Raw genomic sequence first — 13,150 nt, forward strand, 5'->3', positions numbered from 1 at the left:
GTAATTGAAAATTGAGTCTATTTTTTAAAAAAACACCCCCCCCCCAAAAAATGAGAAAACAAATGGGCTTTTGATGTGGTGAGATGTCCGGCCATAAATCTGCTGCATCTGGACCCCGAGGACTCGGCTTCACTGATCTGGTCCAGAGGGGATGCAGAAAAGCAAAAACCGCAGAATAATGAAATCTGGTCTCCACTCATCTCGATCAACCCATGCTTTTCAAAGAGCAAAAAAAAAAAAAGAATCAGAAACATCAAAAAGAGAGCAGGATGCAATTTTGGAAAATATATTAAAAAAAAAAAAAAGAGTCCAAATAATTCATGCAGATGAGCATCAGTGAGTCAGAGGAAAGCCATGAGGTTTCATAGAAAAGCCATCTCTCAGTTCAAACAGGAAACTGAGAATTATGGTTTGTGTCATGCCTCAATTGTGTCAAGAGCGTCTCTTACCAGTAAACAAACAAGATGTTCAAGAGGGGATTCTACCAAAAAAAAAAAAAAAAAAAAAAAGAACCACACGCATGAAGGGGGAAAGTTTGGCAACAAAGTGATGCTTTTACAGGAAAAAAGATGATGATTCACCTCTAATCCGCAATGTGTAATGAGTCAAAAAGAGCCACCTGTGTTAAAGCGAGAGGCCTGAGCAAGCTCGCACCCGTAAACCCATTTTCTGCAGCCGGCATCTGCAGCCCTCGAGAAGTGATCCGAGCACGCACGATAAATCTGACGTGAAATCATAATCATAAAAGTAATTAGCTGACCCTGCGCCGCTCGTCCTTGGACACGACAGTGAGAATTCATACAGAGTCCTCCAAGGATCCTGAAATGGAGGGAGGGAGGGAAGGGAGGGAGGGGAGAAAAGTGCAACACAGCAACAATAAAGCCCTTCCTGTGTCATTAAGCACAGACTCTGAGAGCTCGGGATGTGCGAGTGTCATTCGCAAAAACACATCAGTGCACTGAGCTCCCACTTCACAGCGACGGCTCGGGGTTCAGTCAACAAGTACTTGGGCCGATGTGTCTGAAATAGGAACGGTTCCCAGGCCTGGCATCTTCACACGTGTTAAACATAATCACACATGTTAAACAGGCTCACGAGAGGTCTCGTTGTATGGCATCATTGCGCATGCATCAATACCAATACTGGTATCGGGTAAAGGGGCTCATTTTCACTTGTAAAAAATGTTCCGATACCAAAATCCGATACCACGTGATACTATTCGATGTCATGCTAACGATCAGATAACAAGAAATAACAGTTATCCGGACATATTTCACAATGAATAATGGCAGTCCAAGCAAACTGTGATAAAACATCCATCCGTCCATTTTAAATACCGCTTTTCCTGCACAGGGTCTCAGGGAGCCTGGAGTCGATCCCAGGGGACTCAAGCGCAAGGCGTGGGGACACCCTGGACGTGGTGCCAACCCATCCCTATCGCACGGCACAATCGCACACACTACACGCAATTTGGACTGGCGGAGGAAACCGGAGGAAACCCCGAAGCATAGGGAGAACATGCAAATTCCACGCACACAGGGCGGAAGTGGGAAACGAACCCCCAAACCAACCCCCGACTCGAGGCAAACATGCTAACCACTTAGCCATCGTGCCCACCTTAATAAAACATCGTAAACATAAAACTATGTTGCTAGCTGCACACACTGGCTAGGTGAGGGGACAAAAACTGTCTATAGGCAACCCCTGGTGTGTTCAAACTGCTCTTACCCCAGTATTATGTTCTGGACGAGCAGCTAATATTGATTATTGACAACCAGAGATTCTTTTGCAGTGAAGACAATGAAATGTGCTTCGCTTACACAACACAAAAACCATAACTGCATTTTGACATTACTTTTAACTTAGCTACAATTGAATGCCAAATTGTGCATCCCTAATAGAAAGGAATCACCATCCTTTGTCATTTTAACAGGGGAAAAAAAAGAAAAGAAAGAAAAACGCTGAAGGACCATTCAGATCTTAGCCCAGTATGAGTAGCTATGATGAACTTCTCCTAGTGGCCATCTTCTTCAATAATTTTGAATTATCTCCGAGCCTCGAGCCCCCATACCGACCATAATTCCCTTTACTGCAGGCCGCTCCAATAAAGGATTACAATTAAAGCAATAATCAAAAGTGGAAAAACAGGCAAAAATGAGATCTAAATTGCTGCAAAGCTTCACCAAAGGTATTAGTGGTTCAGATTTATTACCAGCCACCACCTTCCTCTCATCTCTGGACTTTCATAACCAATATGAAAACGCAGGGCCGTCGTCTTTGTCCTGAGCAGCACCTCCGGCTCCACGCTGCTGTGTTCCACAAGTCCTCACTAAACGAGGTTCATTTTCAAAACTAACACATACGCAACAGATGTCAGCTGTAACTGCAGGGCACTGAGGGACAAAGCGCTGGCGCAAAGGGAGAAATGAAGGGAAACAACGGGATAAAGTGAATAAGACAGTGAGAGAAGGTCTGATAAAGCAGCTATAATGTTAATGTTGGCATCTTGTCAATTTGTGCCCAAATCCTGTGCTTTGTGATGATGATTTTTTTTTTTGTTTTTTTTTTAAAAACCTCTACATGGTGGCGATAGCAGAGGGGCTCCGGAAATTCATAGACTGCTGAGCCAAAACAGATCACTTCAAAGCGCCTTATTTAACGCTCGCTAAATTTTTCATCACAGTCGCTTAATATCCTGGGGAAGGGGAGCTTTTGAAGTCGCAGCGAGACCGGAATGTTCTTCTGACAACTTTCCCCTTTCCATCCCCCTCCCTCCCCCGCCTCTCCTCCTTTTTACCTCCTCCCTTCGCTTCTGCATCCCTGCCTCTTTCAACAGGAGGCCAGTGATATTTGGGGCACAGAGAGCGACCCCAGCAGGCAGAGCTGGCCTGCAGTAGGCCATAGGGTGTAGTGTGGTCATCACCTACAACACACACACTGGAGCAGGGGTCGTTAACAGGCGGACTGAGGTCTGGAAACAGACTTAGCAGAGCATTCCAGCAAACCAAACTCGGCATTTGAAAAATAATAATAATAATACTGTAGCGGATAAATGTATGAAACAGAAAAACTGGCTGTAGTTCAGCCACTACAGCTTTATAAACATCAATCTAGCTTCTGTAGCAAATCCTTTAGCTGGATTCAGCTCATCAGACTAGAGACTAGAGACTAGCGACAAGGCTAAAGCTCAGACAGTGGACAGTTTTCAGTGGACAGTGTATGAAAAGTCACAACCCAATGGGAATATGCTGAGCAAATATGTCGATCCAAATTTGTTGAGCAAAATCCACAAAACAAACGTGATACAGTGGCCAAGAAAAGAGCATAAGCGTGAACGTGTAGAGCATATGTTGTAAATAAACTTTTTTTTTTTTTTTTTTTTTTTTTTTTTTTAAGTGAAGCATGTGTAGTTTTACTTTCATTGGTTCCTGAGTTTTGTTTTGTTTTTTTAGACACCCAGTATATACCCTCCCCAGTCTGAGTACCAAATTGACAATATGGCTTATTTATTTAAGATGAACATACAAAGAAGTTTATTCTCCCATACATTAAATTCAAACAAAAGTGGTAACATAAAGCATGAGAATCTTATCCAATCTATGAAATATGCTGATGGTAGTATCGTGGTTTGAGTCTGGGTGGCTTGCCATCATTGATGAAAATGTCAGGACATCTGGGTCATGCAACAAGTCAATGACCCAGAGCGCACGAGTCGTTCTTCCAAAGAACGGTTAAAGAAGAATAAAGTGAATGTTTTGGAATTACCGAGTCAAAGTCCTGACCTTAATCCAATAGAAATGTTGTGGAAGAACCTGAAGCGATCAGTTCATGTGAGGAAACCCACCAACATCCCAGAGTTGAAGCGGTTCTGTACTGAGGAACGGGCTAAAATCCTCCGAGCCGATGTACGGGACTGATCGACAGTTACCGGAAACGTTTAATTGCACTTATTGCTGCACAAGGAGCTCACACCAGATACTGAAAGCAAAGGTTCACATACGTTTGCCTCTTACAGATATGTAACACTGGATCATTTTCCTCAACCAATCAATCAATCAATCAATAAATGACCAAGTATAACATTTTTATCTCATTTATTTAATTGGGTTCTCTCTGTCTACGTTTAGGATGATGTTTTAAGTCATAATTACGCAAAAATATAGAAAATTCTTTCAAGCACCACTGTATATTTCAGAAGTACAGTATATTATAACCGCACTCTTGCTCAGGCAAGAATTCAGCAAATCAGCTTTGCTGTGTTAAATATTTTGAATAAGACTGTGTAATTAGAGCGCTGACCCCCAGACTGCCAGTGGGCTACTTTGCACTCGGGGCTAGGACGTACCTCCGTTTTGAAACATTACATTCGGCAGTACAGCGAGACAGCAACATCTACCGTTTGTTTTTTCAGTCCTACAATGAAGTCATAGTGTTGGGCTAAGGTTAGCCTGGGTGTTTGTTTCTATTAACAGTTATTTTCTTTCCTTCACAGTGGCTCATATATGATGAAGCGTCCAGTCTGACACCTTACCCGAGCTCACTAAAAGAAGCTTTACAAGTGTTCTTACATATATGATGAACGTCGCTGAGGTTTCATTTTCAGGAGATCCTGCGGACACCGGGTGTAGAATAGCCGCGTTGTCATTACAGAGGACGAGCCAGAGGCAGAAGTGCCGTTTTGGTTATAATGCGGAAGAGTTTGCCAAGTAAACTAATTATTTTAAATAGTTTTCCCTCAGAATTTCAATGTTTTTCTGTGCACACATCAAAAAGACAGCGCGAAGCCCAACTAAAGATTTAACACTGAAGTTAACCAACAAGTGTGAGAAGCAAAGAAAAGACATAATAGATGGAGTATGAAATAAATCACAGTGAGTGGGCAGGGCCTCCCAGAGCCAGAGTCAGAGCCAAGCGCTGGGGCTCGAACGTGATTGGAGCTGCAGTTGAGTGACACACCAGAGAAAAGAGCACAGGTCCAAACCTGGCCTGATGGAGCGAGGTGAGTCAGAAGTGTTTAACGTGACTGGTATGCCCCAGCTGATACGCCACCTCACGCCAACCCTGCCACCAGGGCAATCCCCTTTCCTCTCATCCACATCAAATCCTTTCAGACACAGATTTCAATTATTCACCTCATCCAAATAATGCCTTGTGACATGAATTATCCAGGACTGTAATAATCCACTTAACTGGGAAAGAGCAGCTCATCAAAAAGAGAGAAGAAAAGAAAAGAGACTCGTCGGCCAGTTGGGGAAAAGCCAACCGACATTTTGAGGAGTGGGGTTTCATATTTCCAAAACTGCCATGAAATCACATTAAACAAAGGAGAACAATTCAGAAAGTAATGATACAGAGACTATAAGCATGCTGTATACACTTCACTGGCCACTTTAATAGGAACACCTCTACAGCTGCTCATTAGTGCAATTATAATGTAGCAGTACAATGTATAAGATCATGCAGATACACGTCATGCGCTTCAGTTAATGTTCACTTCAAACATCAGGGGAAAAAAGGCGGGGGGTGGGGTCCTAAAACCTGGAAATAAGTTAACATTTTGGCACTTCTGGTTCAATCGTCCCAAAGTCAATGGGGTTTTTGAATGGGCTTTTTAAATGCCTGAAATAAGGTCTGTGATTAACACAAGCTCAAGATATTTTCATTCTATGATTTAAAATCCATCAGTATACCCCGCTCAATACCCCACTCACTCCATACCCCACTCACTCCATACCCCACTCACTCCATACCCCACTCACTCCATACCCCACTCACTCCATACCCCACTCACTCAATACCCCACTCACTCCATACCCCACTCACTCCATACCCCACTCACTCCATACCCCACTCAATACCCCACTCAATACCCCACTCAATACCCCACTCAATACCCCACTCGTAATTTTGTTAAGCTTTTATGTCTCTTGAAAAAGGCGGCTGCTAACAAGTGGTTAAATAGGACTACAGAGGCTGTCAGGGACATTAAAACACATCTACTACATCCTCTTGCGCTCTTGCACACAATTCCGACTCAAATGTCCCAACTTATACATTTACCAAAATGATAATATTTTCTGATTGAAGTGCTATAAATACTATAGGAAACTAAAAAATTTGTGATGACCAAGTCATGCGACCGTGATGTAGTTCAGTTTATAGTCTTTAACTCTAGCTTTTTACTTCTGCCGATTGTATTTAGGCTTCAAAATTCATAAAAAGTTCTGTTCATTTGTGAAGATTATCTTGATGAACAAAAGGTGTTAGAACCATAAACTTTTGATGGTCAGAGCTTATTTTCTGCAATAATCTAAAAGCCAATGGAAAAATTCTATTGGCTTTTTTGTCGAGGGAACCAGGGGGGATGCTAACTTCCGGGTTGGCTTACAAAAGTACATCTGCCCTGCAGCGGTCTATGTAACTCAAATAACCACTCTTTACAACCATAGTGATCAGAAAAGCATCTCAGAACACGCAACAAGTCGAATCTTGACGCGGATGAGCTACAACGGCAAAAGACCACATCAGGTTCCATTCCTGAAGCTACAGTGAGGACAAAAATCACTGAAACTGGGCAGACTGGGAAACCAACGCCTGCCTTTTTTCCCCCCTAATCTTCATCTTTCTGTAATAATCTTCCATGTGTGGAGGTCTGGGAAAAGCCGTCGGCTGTCGATGCGGCCGAATTTTTTTTGCATAACATATTCTGACACCTCTACTTTAATAACACATAAATATAATCCATTTAAATTATGTATAAATACTTGCATCAGCGTGCCTAAGCTTTCTGCACAGATCACGTCGGGTAGATATGGACGCAGTTTAGGGCTGGGCGATATGACAAAAATATATCGCGATACTTGACGACATTTCTACGATACACGGTGCATCACGATAAATAATATAGCTAACAAACTGTCCGCAAAACAGAAGTCAAATAAACAACAACAACAACAAAAAAAAACATTAAACTGAGTTTGACGATACTTTTACTTTCGTCTTTAACAGAGACAAAGAAGATCACGCTTTTCAAAAACGACAACAAAATCAAATCAACGGCATCCATTCAGTACCATTAATTTGTAATGATTAAAAACGTTTTTTTTTTTAAAAAATACATCACCATACCAACAATATCTCCGAAAAGTGTATCGCGTAATCATTTATCACGATACCGACATTATATCAATATATCGCCCAGCCCTGTTGCAGTTTAAACACCAGTGCAAATAAAAAGATTCTACAATATGAATAAAGATCGGTATAAAGATCGAGACAGTTTTCATAGTGACTATGATTATTTTAACTATTTTTATTTCTTACAAATGAAATGCAAATGAACGCTGCTCTTACACGGTGTGTCGGATTATAATTTTGGGGATAACCAGACGGTAAAATGCTAGAACTTGTGGTTGAGATACATGCAAAAGAGAAACAGCTTTCAGTTCTGGAAAGTTTATAGTTTTCAGAACGATATGCAAGTAGAAACTCGCAACAGTTTCACCACGTGAAAGGTTTTTCCCAGGCTGTTCCTGATATGATTCTTAAATATTAAAAAAAATAAAAAATACACTGTTTTTAGTCACAAGGAGTATTTTAAACACAGTTTTCACGGTGGCCTGGATGGATTGAGACCATGTAGCCAAGCCCAAATACTGAACAATTCAGACCACGAGATGTGTTTTACGGTACGTGTGGAAAATCCGCATCATTCAGAATTACAATAACGTGTACAGAAACATTTCTCCAGGATTTTGTGGGTTTTTTTAGGAGGGTTTAGTGAGACTGGATTTGGCATCCAGAGTAAAAATCATTTTTTTAAAAAGCCTTACCAGAGCTTCCCGTGGCGGAGCATCTTCTCTGCCTGGAGGTCCACTCTGCAAAGAAAACAGCAGATTTGTATTACAGCTCCACCTAGAGGCGTTCTCTACACAATACACCCAGACCCGCTCTACACAGTACCCATCAAACTTCTCAGGAGATCTCACATGTCCACATGTCGAACAAGTTGAGGGAGCAGGATTTGAGAATACGTTATTAAAAACAGCCATGTCGCAAATCCGACAAAGCCTTGCAACATTGTTTACATTTGTTTTTGTTTTACTTTTAATGCAAATGAGTTTTTCCTGGACCTTTTTCAACAAGGTATGTGATAATGGTGTGGTGTGATTTTAATTTAATCTTGTGGAATGCCTGTGAGACAAGCTAGTTCCTGTTATAATGTCAGCTGTTACCCGTTCTTTCCTCACCAGCTTCTCTACCTTTTTTTTTGTGCTAAGCTCATCATGTTACTGCAAAGCATAAACTCAACTCCTGACACCGGAGACTCCTTCCAAAAATGCTAAATAAACATCTCTGTACAGAAATCTTCCCCATGTCAACAGTTATACGCTGTTATGCGTGTAACACCACATATTGTGTGTGTGTGTAACATCGCTTACTATTAGTCTTAGATTATGTAGAGCGTCCAGCATACAAGTCCCTGTGAACGAGCTGTTGCTATGGAAACGCTAACGTATTAGAAAGAACGTATTAATATTAACTTGGGATTTAAATTACAGCCAGAATTATTGTCAGAGCTGCTGTTGTAGAAACTAAACACCACCTTCTGACCGATCAAGAATTTAACAGTGTTATGGGATTAAGACGTCTACAATGGTGAAACAATTAACCTAACTTTTCAAGACGATGACGTATTTTCAGGGTTAAGGCAACTGAAAAGGGTGCCAATATTTTTACATCAGCGTTGCATACTTTTGAAAGAACATATGTGGAAAAGCAGAGGAAAAACCTTCTAACACACCTATTAAGCAAACTATCACACCTGTAAATGCCGATGTATACGCCTGCGTTAATGCATATTTGCTTTGCGAGGCAGAGAGGGGGATCATGGGTAAATGTGGCATGCAGAAACGTACTAGCACACAGTCCTCCCATGAGCTAACTATGTGCTGTGCGTACCTGTAGTGCAATGCGGTGAACGAACGCTGATTGCGTGGCAGCGAGGCGTGACTGATTGCGTATGTGGAAATGGTTTGATGAAATGTTGTGATATTTCTTCCGCAGGTTTAATCATCAAATTCAGATTAACATCGCTTAATTCAGAGCAATACTGTGCAAGCTACATCTGAAGTGTAAACAATAAAAGGCTAAACAATAAAGTGTAAACAACAAACAGTTAAACAATAATGTCTAAACAACAAACAGTTAAACAATAACTTGTAAACAACAAAAGGCTAAACAATAAAGTGTAAACAACAAACTGCTAAACAATAAAGTGTAAACAAACAGTTAAAGAAGAAAGTGTAAACAAAAGGCTAAACAATAAAGTGTAAACAAACAGTTAAAGAATAAAGTGTAAACAAAAGGCTCAACAATAAAGTGTAAACAAAAGGCTAAACAATAAAGTGTAAACATTAAAATTTTCCCTCATCACATCCAGAACTTTTAACACACATTCAGTCTTCTATAACTGAGCTCATGATTAAAACATTAAAGCAGCTCACAATTAAAATGGATGAAAAACACTCATAAAACTCTCCGTTTAAACAGATCGTTTCTCAGACTGGTGCCTTTAATAAAACGTTCAGCTCTATGATAAAACTCTCGCGCTGAAGGTATAAATGAAAACAGGTTTCATGTTTGCTTCACACCTTTCCCTCTTTTCCCAGCTTCAAACTGGCTTGCTTTTCTCCCATAGACACCTCTCTAACCTTCATGTTGGTTTATCCTTTTAAACAACAAATACAGTTCAACTTCTCTGGTGAAACTGAAGGCTAAAACCAAGAGTGGATGCTCAGAGCTATTTATTGTTTAAACAATCAATTTAACAGGATACACCTGGGTAACAAGATACTCCTGTCACTCTTGTGTTCCAAATCAGTAAATTACACTGCAACATCAATATCAGTACCTCGGAAACTGAAATTCACATCTCTCATATCCTGAATATACATTTCCAACTTGACTCCCAGCATTGTAAGAAATAATAAAGGGAAAGCTGGCAAAAAAAAAAAAAAACCTGTGATGGAAAACTGGAAATGACCACGACGTCTCACTAAACGTGACACATTAACAACAACAACAACAACAACAACAACAACAACAACACAGAGCACTAGTAATATGTTGTCCATTGTTAATATTGTGTCCAAAGTCCACCTTTAACTTTAATAACGTTATAATGTTATAAGTGGCCATGCTTCCAATCACTAAGCATGGAAAACTTTTCATTATCCATCCATCTTCTATACCGCTTCTATACCGACCCTTTTCAAGGTCACGGGGAAACCTGGAGCCTATCCCAGGGAGCATGGGGCACAAGGCGGGGTACACCCTGGACAGGGTGCCAATCCATGGCAGGGCACAATCACATACACACTCACACACCCATTCGTACACTACGGACACTTTAGACACGCCAATCAGCCTACCATGCATGTCTTTGGACTGGAGGAGGAAACCGGAGTACCCGGAGGAGTTCCCGCGCAGCATGGGGAGAACATGCCAGCTACACACACACATGGTCAGGTGTGAGGCGAACGTGCTAACCACTAAGCCACCATGCGCCCAACTTTTCATTGCATATTATAAAATAGTTGAATAATTTGCAGCCAAATATTAAAAATGACAATTTAATTTATGATTATGTTAGCTTGTCTAATTCATGTTGGTGCCTCAAACAGGAAGGCCACATATACAAAGCAGGGTCGCCGAGCTGGCATTTGGCCCGCCACGTTACAAACTACTTGGGCGGTGACTCAGCAGTTCAGGCAACAACTAACAGGTCTGATTCGGTTGAAAAACCAATCAAAACTTCCAGTTCAGTTGGGGGGTGGGACATTTCTCCTAAAGGGGACCTCCTATGAGCGATAAAGGGTTAACTGCGCTTTGTCGCTCACTGACGCTTAATAATCATGCGTTGAATCAGTAGCACTAACATTTCGATATTTTAAGTGACGTATTCTGTATTCTGAACTGATTACAGGAACATTCCTAAATTAAGTCAGACTTGCTGGAAACATGTTTAACCAAACAGACATTTTCTACAGTGACAAACAGCCTACTGCAGCGTGTGAGCATGTCTTTGATTATATTAGAATTAGTGTTATCTGACTTTGTGAACTCATTTTTGCTGTTATTAGCTCCCTGAGGAGTAAAATGCTAAATGAAGCGTATGGGGTCGAAACAAACCGCTCTTGACGTTCATTAAAAGGCGTGTTGTGCCATGTTATTGTTTTATAATACGACCCTGGCTCCATATAGTGCTGAAAGCAAAATACATAGCTAGTCTTTATGTTTGTAAAGTCAGTCTGTACAGGATTTCACAACTTCGAGTTTTTCTGTGAACGTTGGGGCCAAAAATGCTTGATATTGTTGCGGCTTTTTTAATTTTTAATTTTTTACATTTGCGATGCGATTTGCTGAGTTTTTTGTGCTTTATTTCCAGAAAACGACTTGAATTTGCAAAACTGCACGAAATTGTTTTGCGCAGTCTTCCGCAGTGACGTTTGCTGGTAAACGAGGCTGTACTCATGTTCGATGTTCGGCGCACGTGAATCGAAGAGGGCTTTGACTGAACACGTTACACATCTTGGCCCAAATCTTCTGTAAAATCGAAAGCTCCTCCGAATAGTGTGGCATTTCCTCGCTGTTGCATTTCGCAAAAACGCGAAACCCCTGGAACGACTGTTTTAAAGACAAATGACAGATGTACCTCTTTTCTCAGAGAACTATTTAGCTCCACCACTTTTGGAGGAGTGATGCCACCCCTGATACGATGTGCTGTGATTCCTGATTTGGATTTGTAAATACTCTTAAATTAAAGCTGAAAACATGTTTGCATAATTCATAAATAATATTTGATGACTGATCCTATGGGGTGTTGATGTGCTTTAATCTGGGCCCTTTGGAAAAGTTTGAACACGCATGTTGTAATACGGCCAGCGCACTGACATGAACCTTTGCACCGGAACTACTTTCAGAGCCACTGTTATAGAAACGAATCGATACCTCCTGACCAATCAGACTCGAGAATTGAACATCGCTGTGTGTGATATATTATAACATAAGAGAACTACTCATGAGCAGTCATGTGTGGAGAAGCTTGAAGGTTGGTCGTATAAGACCAAGAAAACCCCAAAGCAATGTTTTTTTTTTATTTATTTTATTATTATTTTAATCTAAACGTGTACCTCTATTAGCATACTAGCTGTCAGGTCCTTGGACTCTGTGCTAGGCTAGGCTATCAGAGAATGCACGCATAGTTAGCTTCTTAGCTTCCTTATATGTGCAGAGAAACGAAGTCTACTGCATTTATCCACACGCCATGAGGAAAAACCATTGTTTCAGCACTTGTAATGTAACATGTAATGCTAAAGCTCCCTCTATTAGTGTTATTACTAACGCTGTCTGGCCTGCACCTGTCAGAAACAGCTAGCAGATATTAAGTGCGCTGAAAATAAAAACTATAGTGGCATCAGGAGTTGGCATAAAACGTATAAACTCACATACTGAAAGTTTACAGCACGGGTTTAACTACCTGCTCTGACTGCTCCGAGGATGCCATCTTCCAATCCAGCCTGTACAGAGTTACATAGAGTACAAGGTGAAGTGAATGCAGCAGCGGTTAGTCGAGCCTGGGGCAGGCCGTATAGTCAATCCAGAGCCGCGCAAGTGCGCGTATGCACGCGGTTTTACGGTCCTGCCGTGGTTGTGCGCGTATACACGCGTTTTACGGTCTTGCCGTGGGAGTGCGCGTATACACGCGGTTTTACGGTCTTACCTCGGCTGCTCGGACCACATCTCTGTCATGGTTCTCCCAGTATACAGAACGCTTCTGAAATGGTTCTGAAAAAGGTGAGAACCTGGTCTGTGGGAGCCATCTCAGCACTTCAGGGGATGTGCTGATCAGCACATTTTTGTGCACACAGACTGAAGGATGTTGGACGATATTTGAACTACTATCCATCCATTTTTTGTACCACATGTCCTACACAGAGTCACATGGAACCTATCCCAGGGAACACAGGGTACCAACCACTACGGACTATATATATATATATATATATATAGATAGATATATATATATATATATATATATATATATATATATATATATATATATATATATATATATATATATATATAT

General features: G+C 41.1%; 1 protein-coding gene across 1 annotated transcript in view; it reads right to left on the reverse strand.

Moving 5' to 3' along the window:
* Positions 1 to 12,697, reverse strand: part of pex14 (peroxisomal biogenesis factor 14) — a 91,253-nt gene extending 78,556 nt beyond the window's left edge. The window contains exons 1-2 of the mRNA XM_017486870.3: positions 12,542 to 12,697; positions 7,833 to 7,877 (exon numbers count right to left, since the gene is read on the reverse strand). Coding sequence (XP_017342359.1) covers positions 7,833 to 7,877; positions 12,542 to 12,568 — 72 coding nt within the window. The 5' untranslated portion in view covers positions 12,569 to 12,697. The remainder of the gene's footprint in view (positions 1 to 7,832; positions 7,878 to 12,541) is intronic.
* Between the last annotated feature and the right edge of the window lie 453 nt (positions 12,698 to 13,150).

Source organism: Ictalurus punctatus, chromosome 15 (assembly GCF_001660625.3).
Source record: "Ictalurus punctatus breed USDA103 chromosome 15, Coco_2.0, whole genome shotgun sequence".
Classification (NCBI taxonomy): Eukaryota; Metazoa; Chordata; class Actinopteri; order Siluriformes; family Ictaluridae; genus Ictalurus; species Ictalurus punctatus.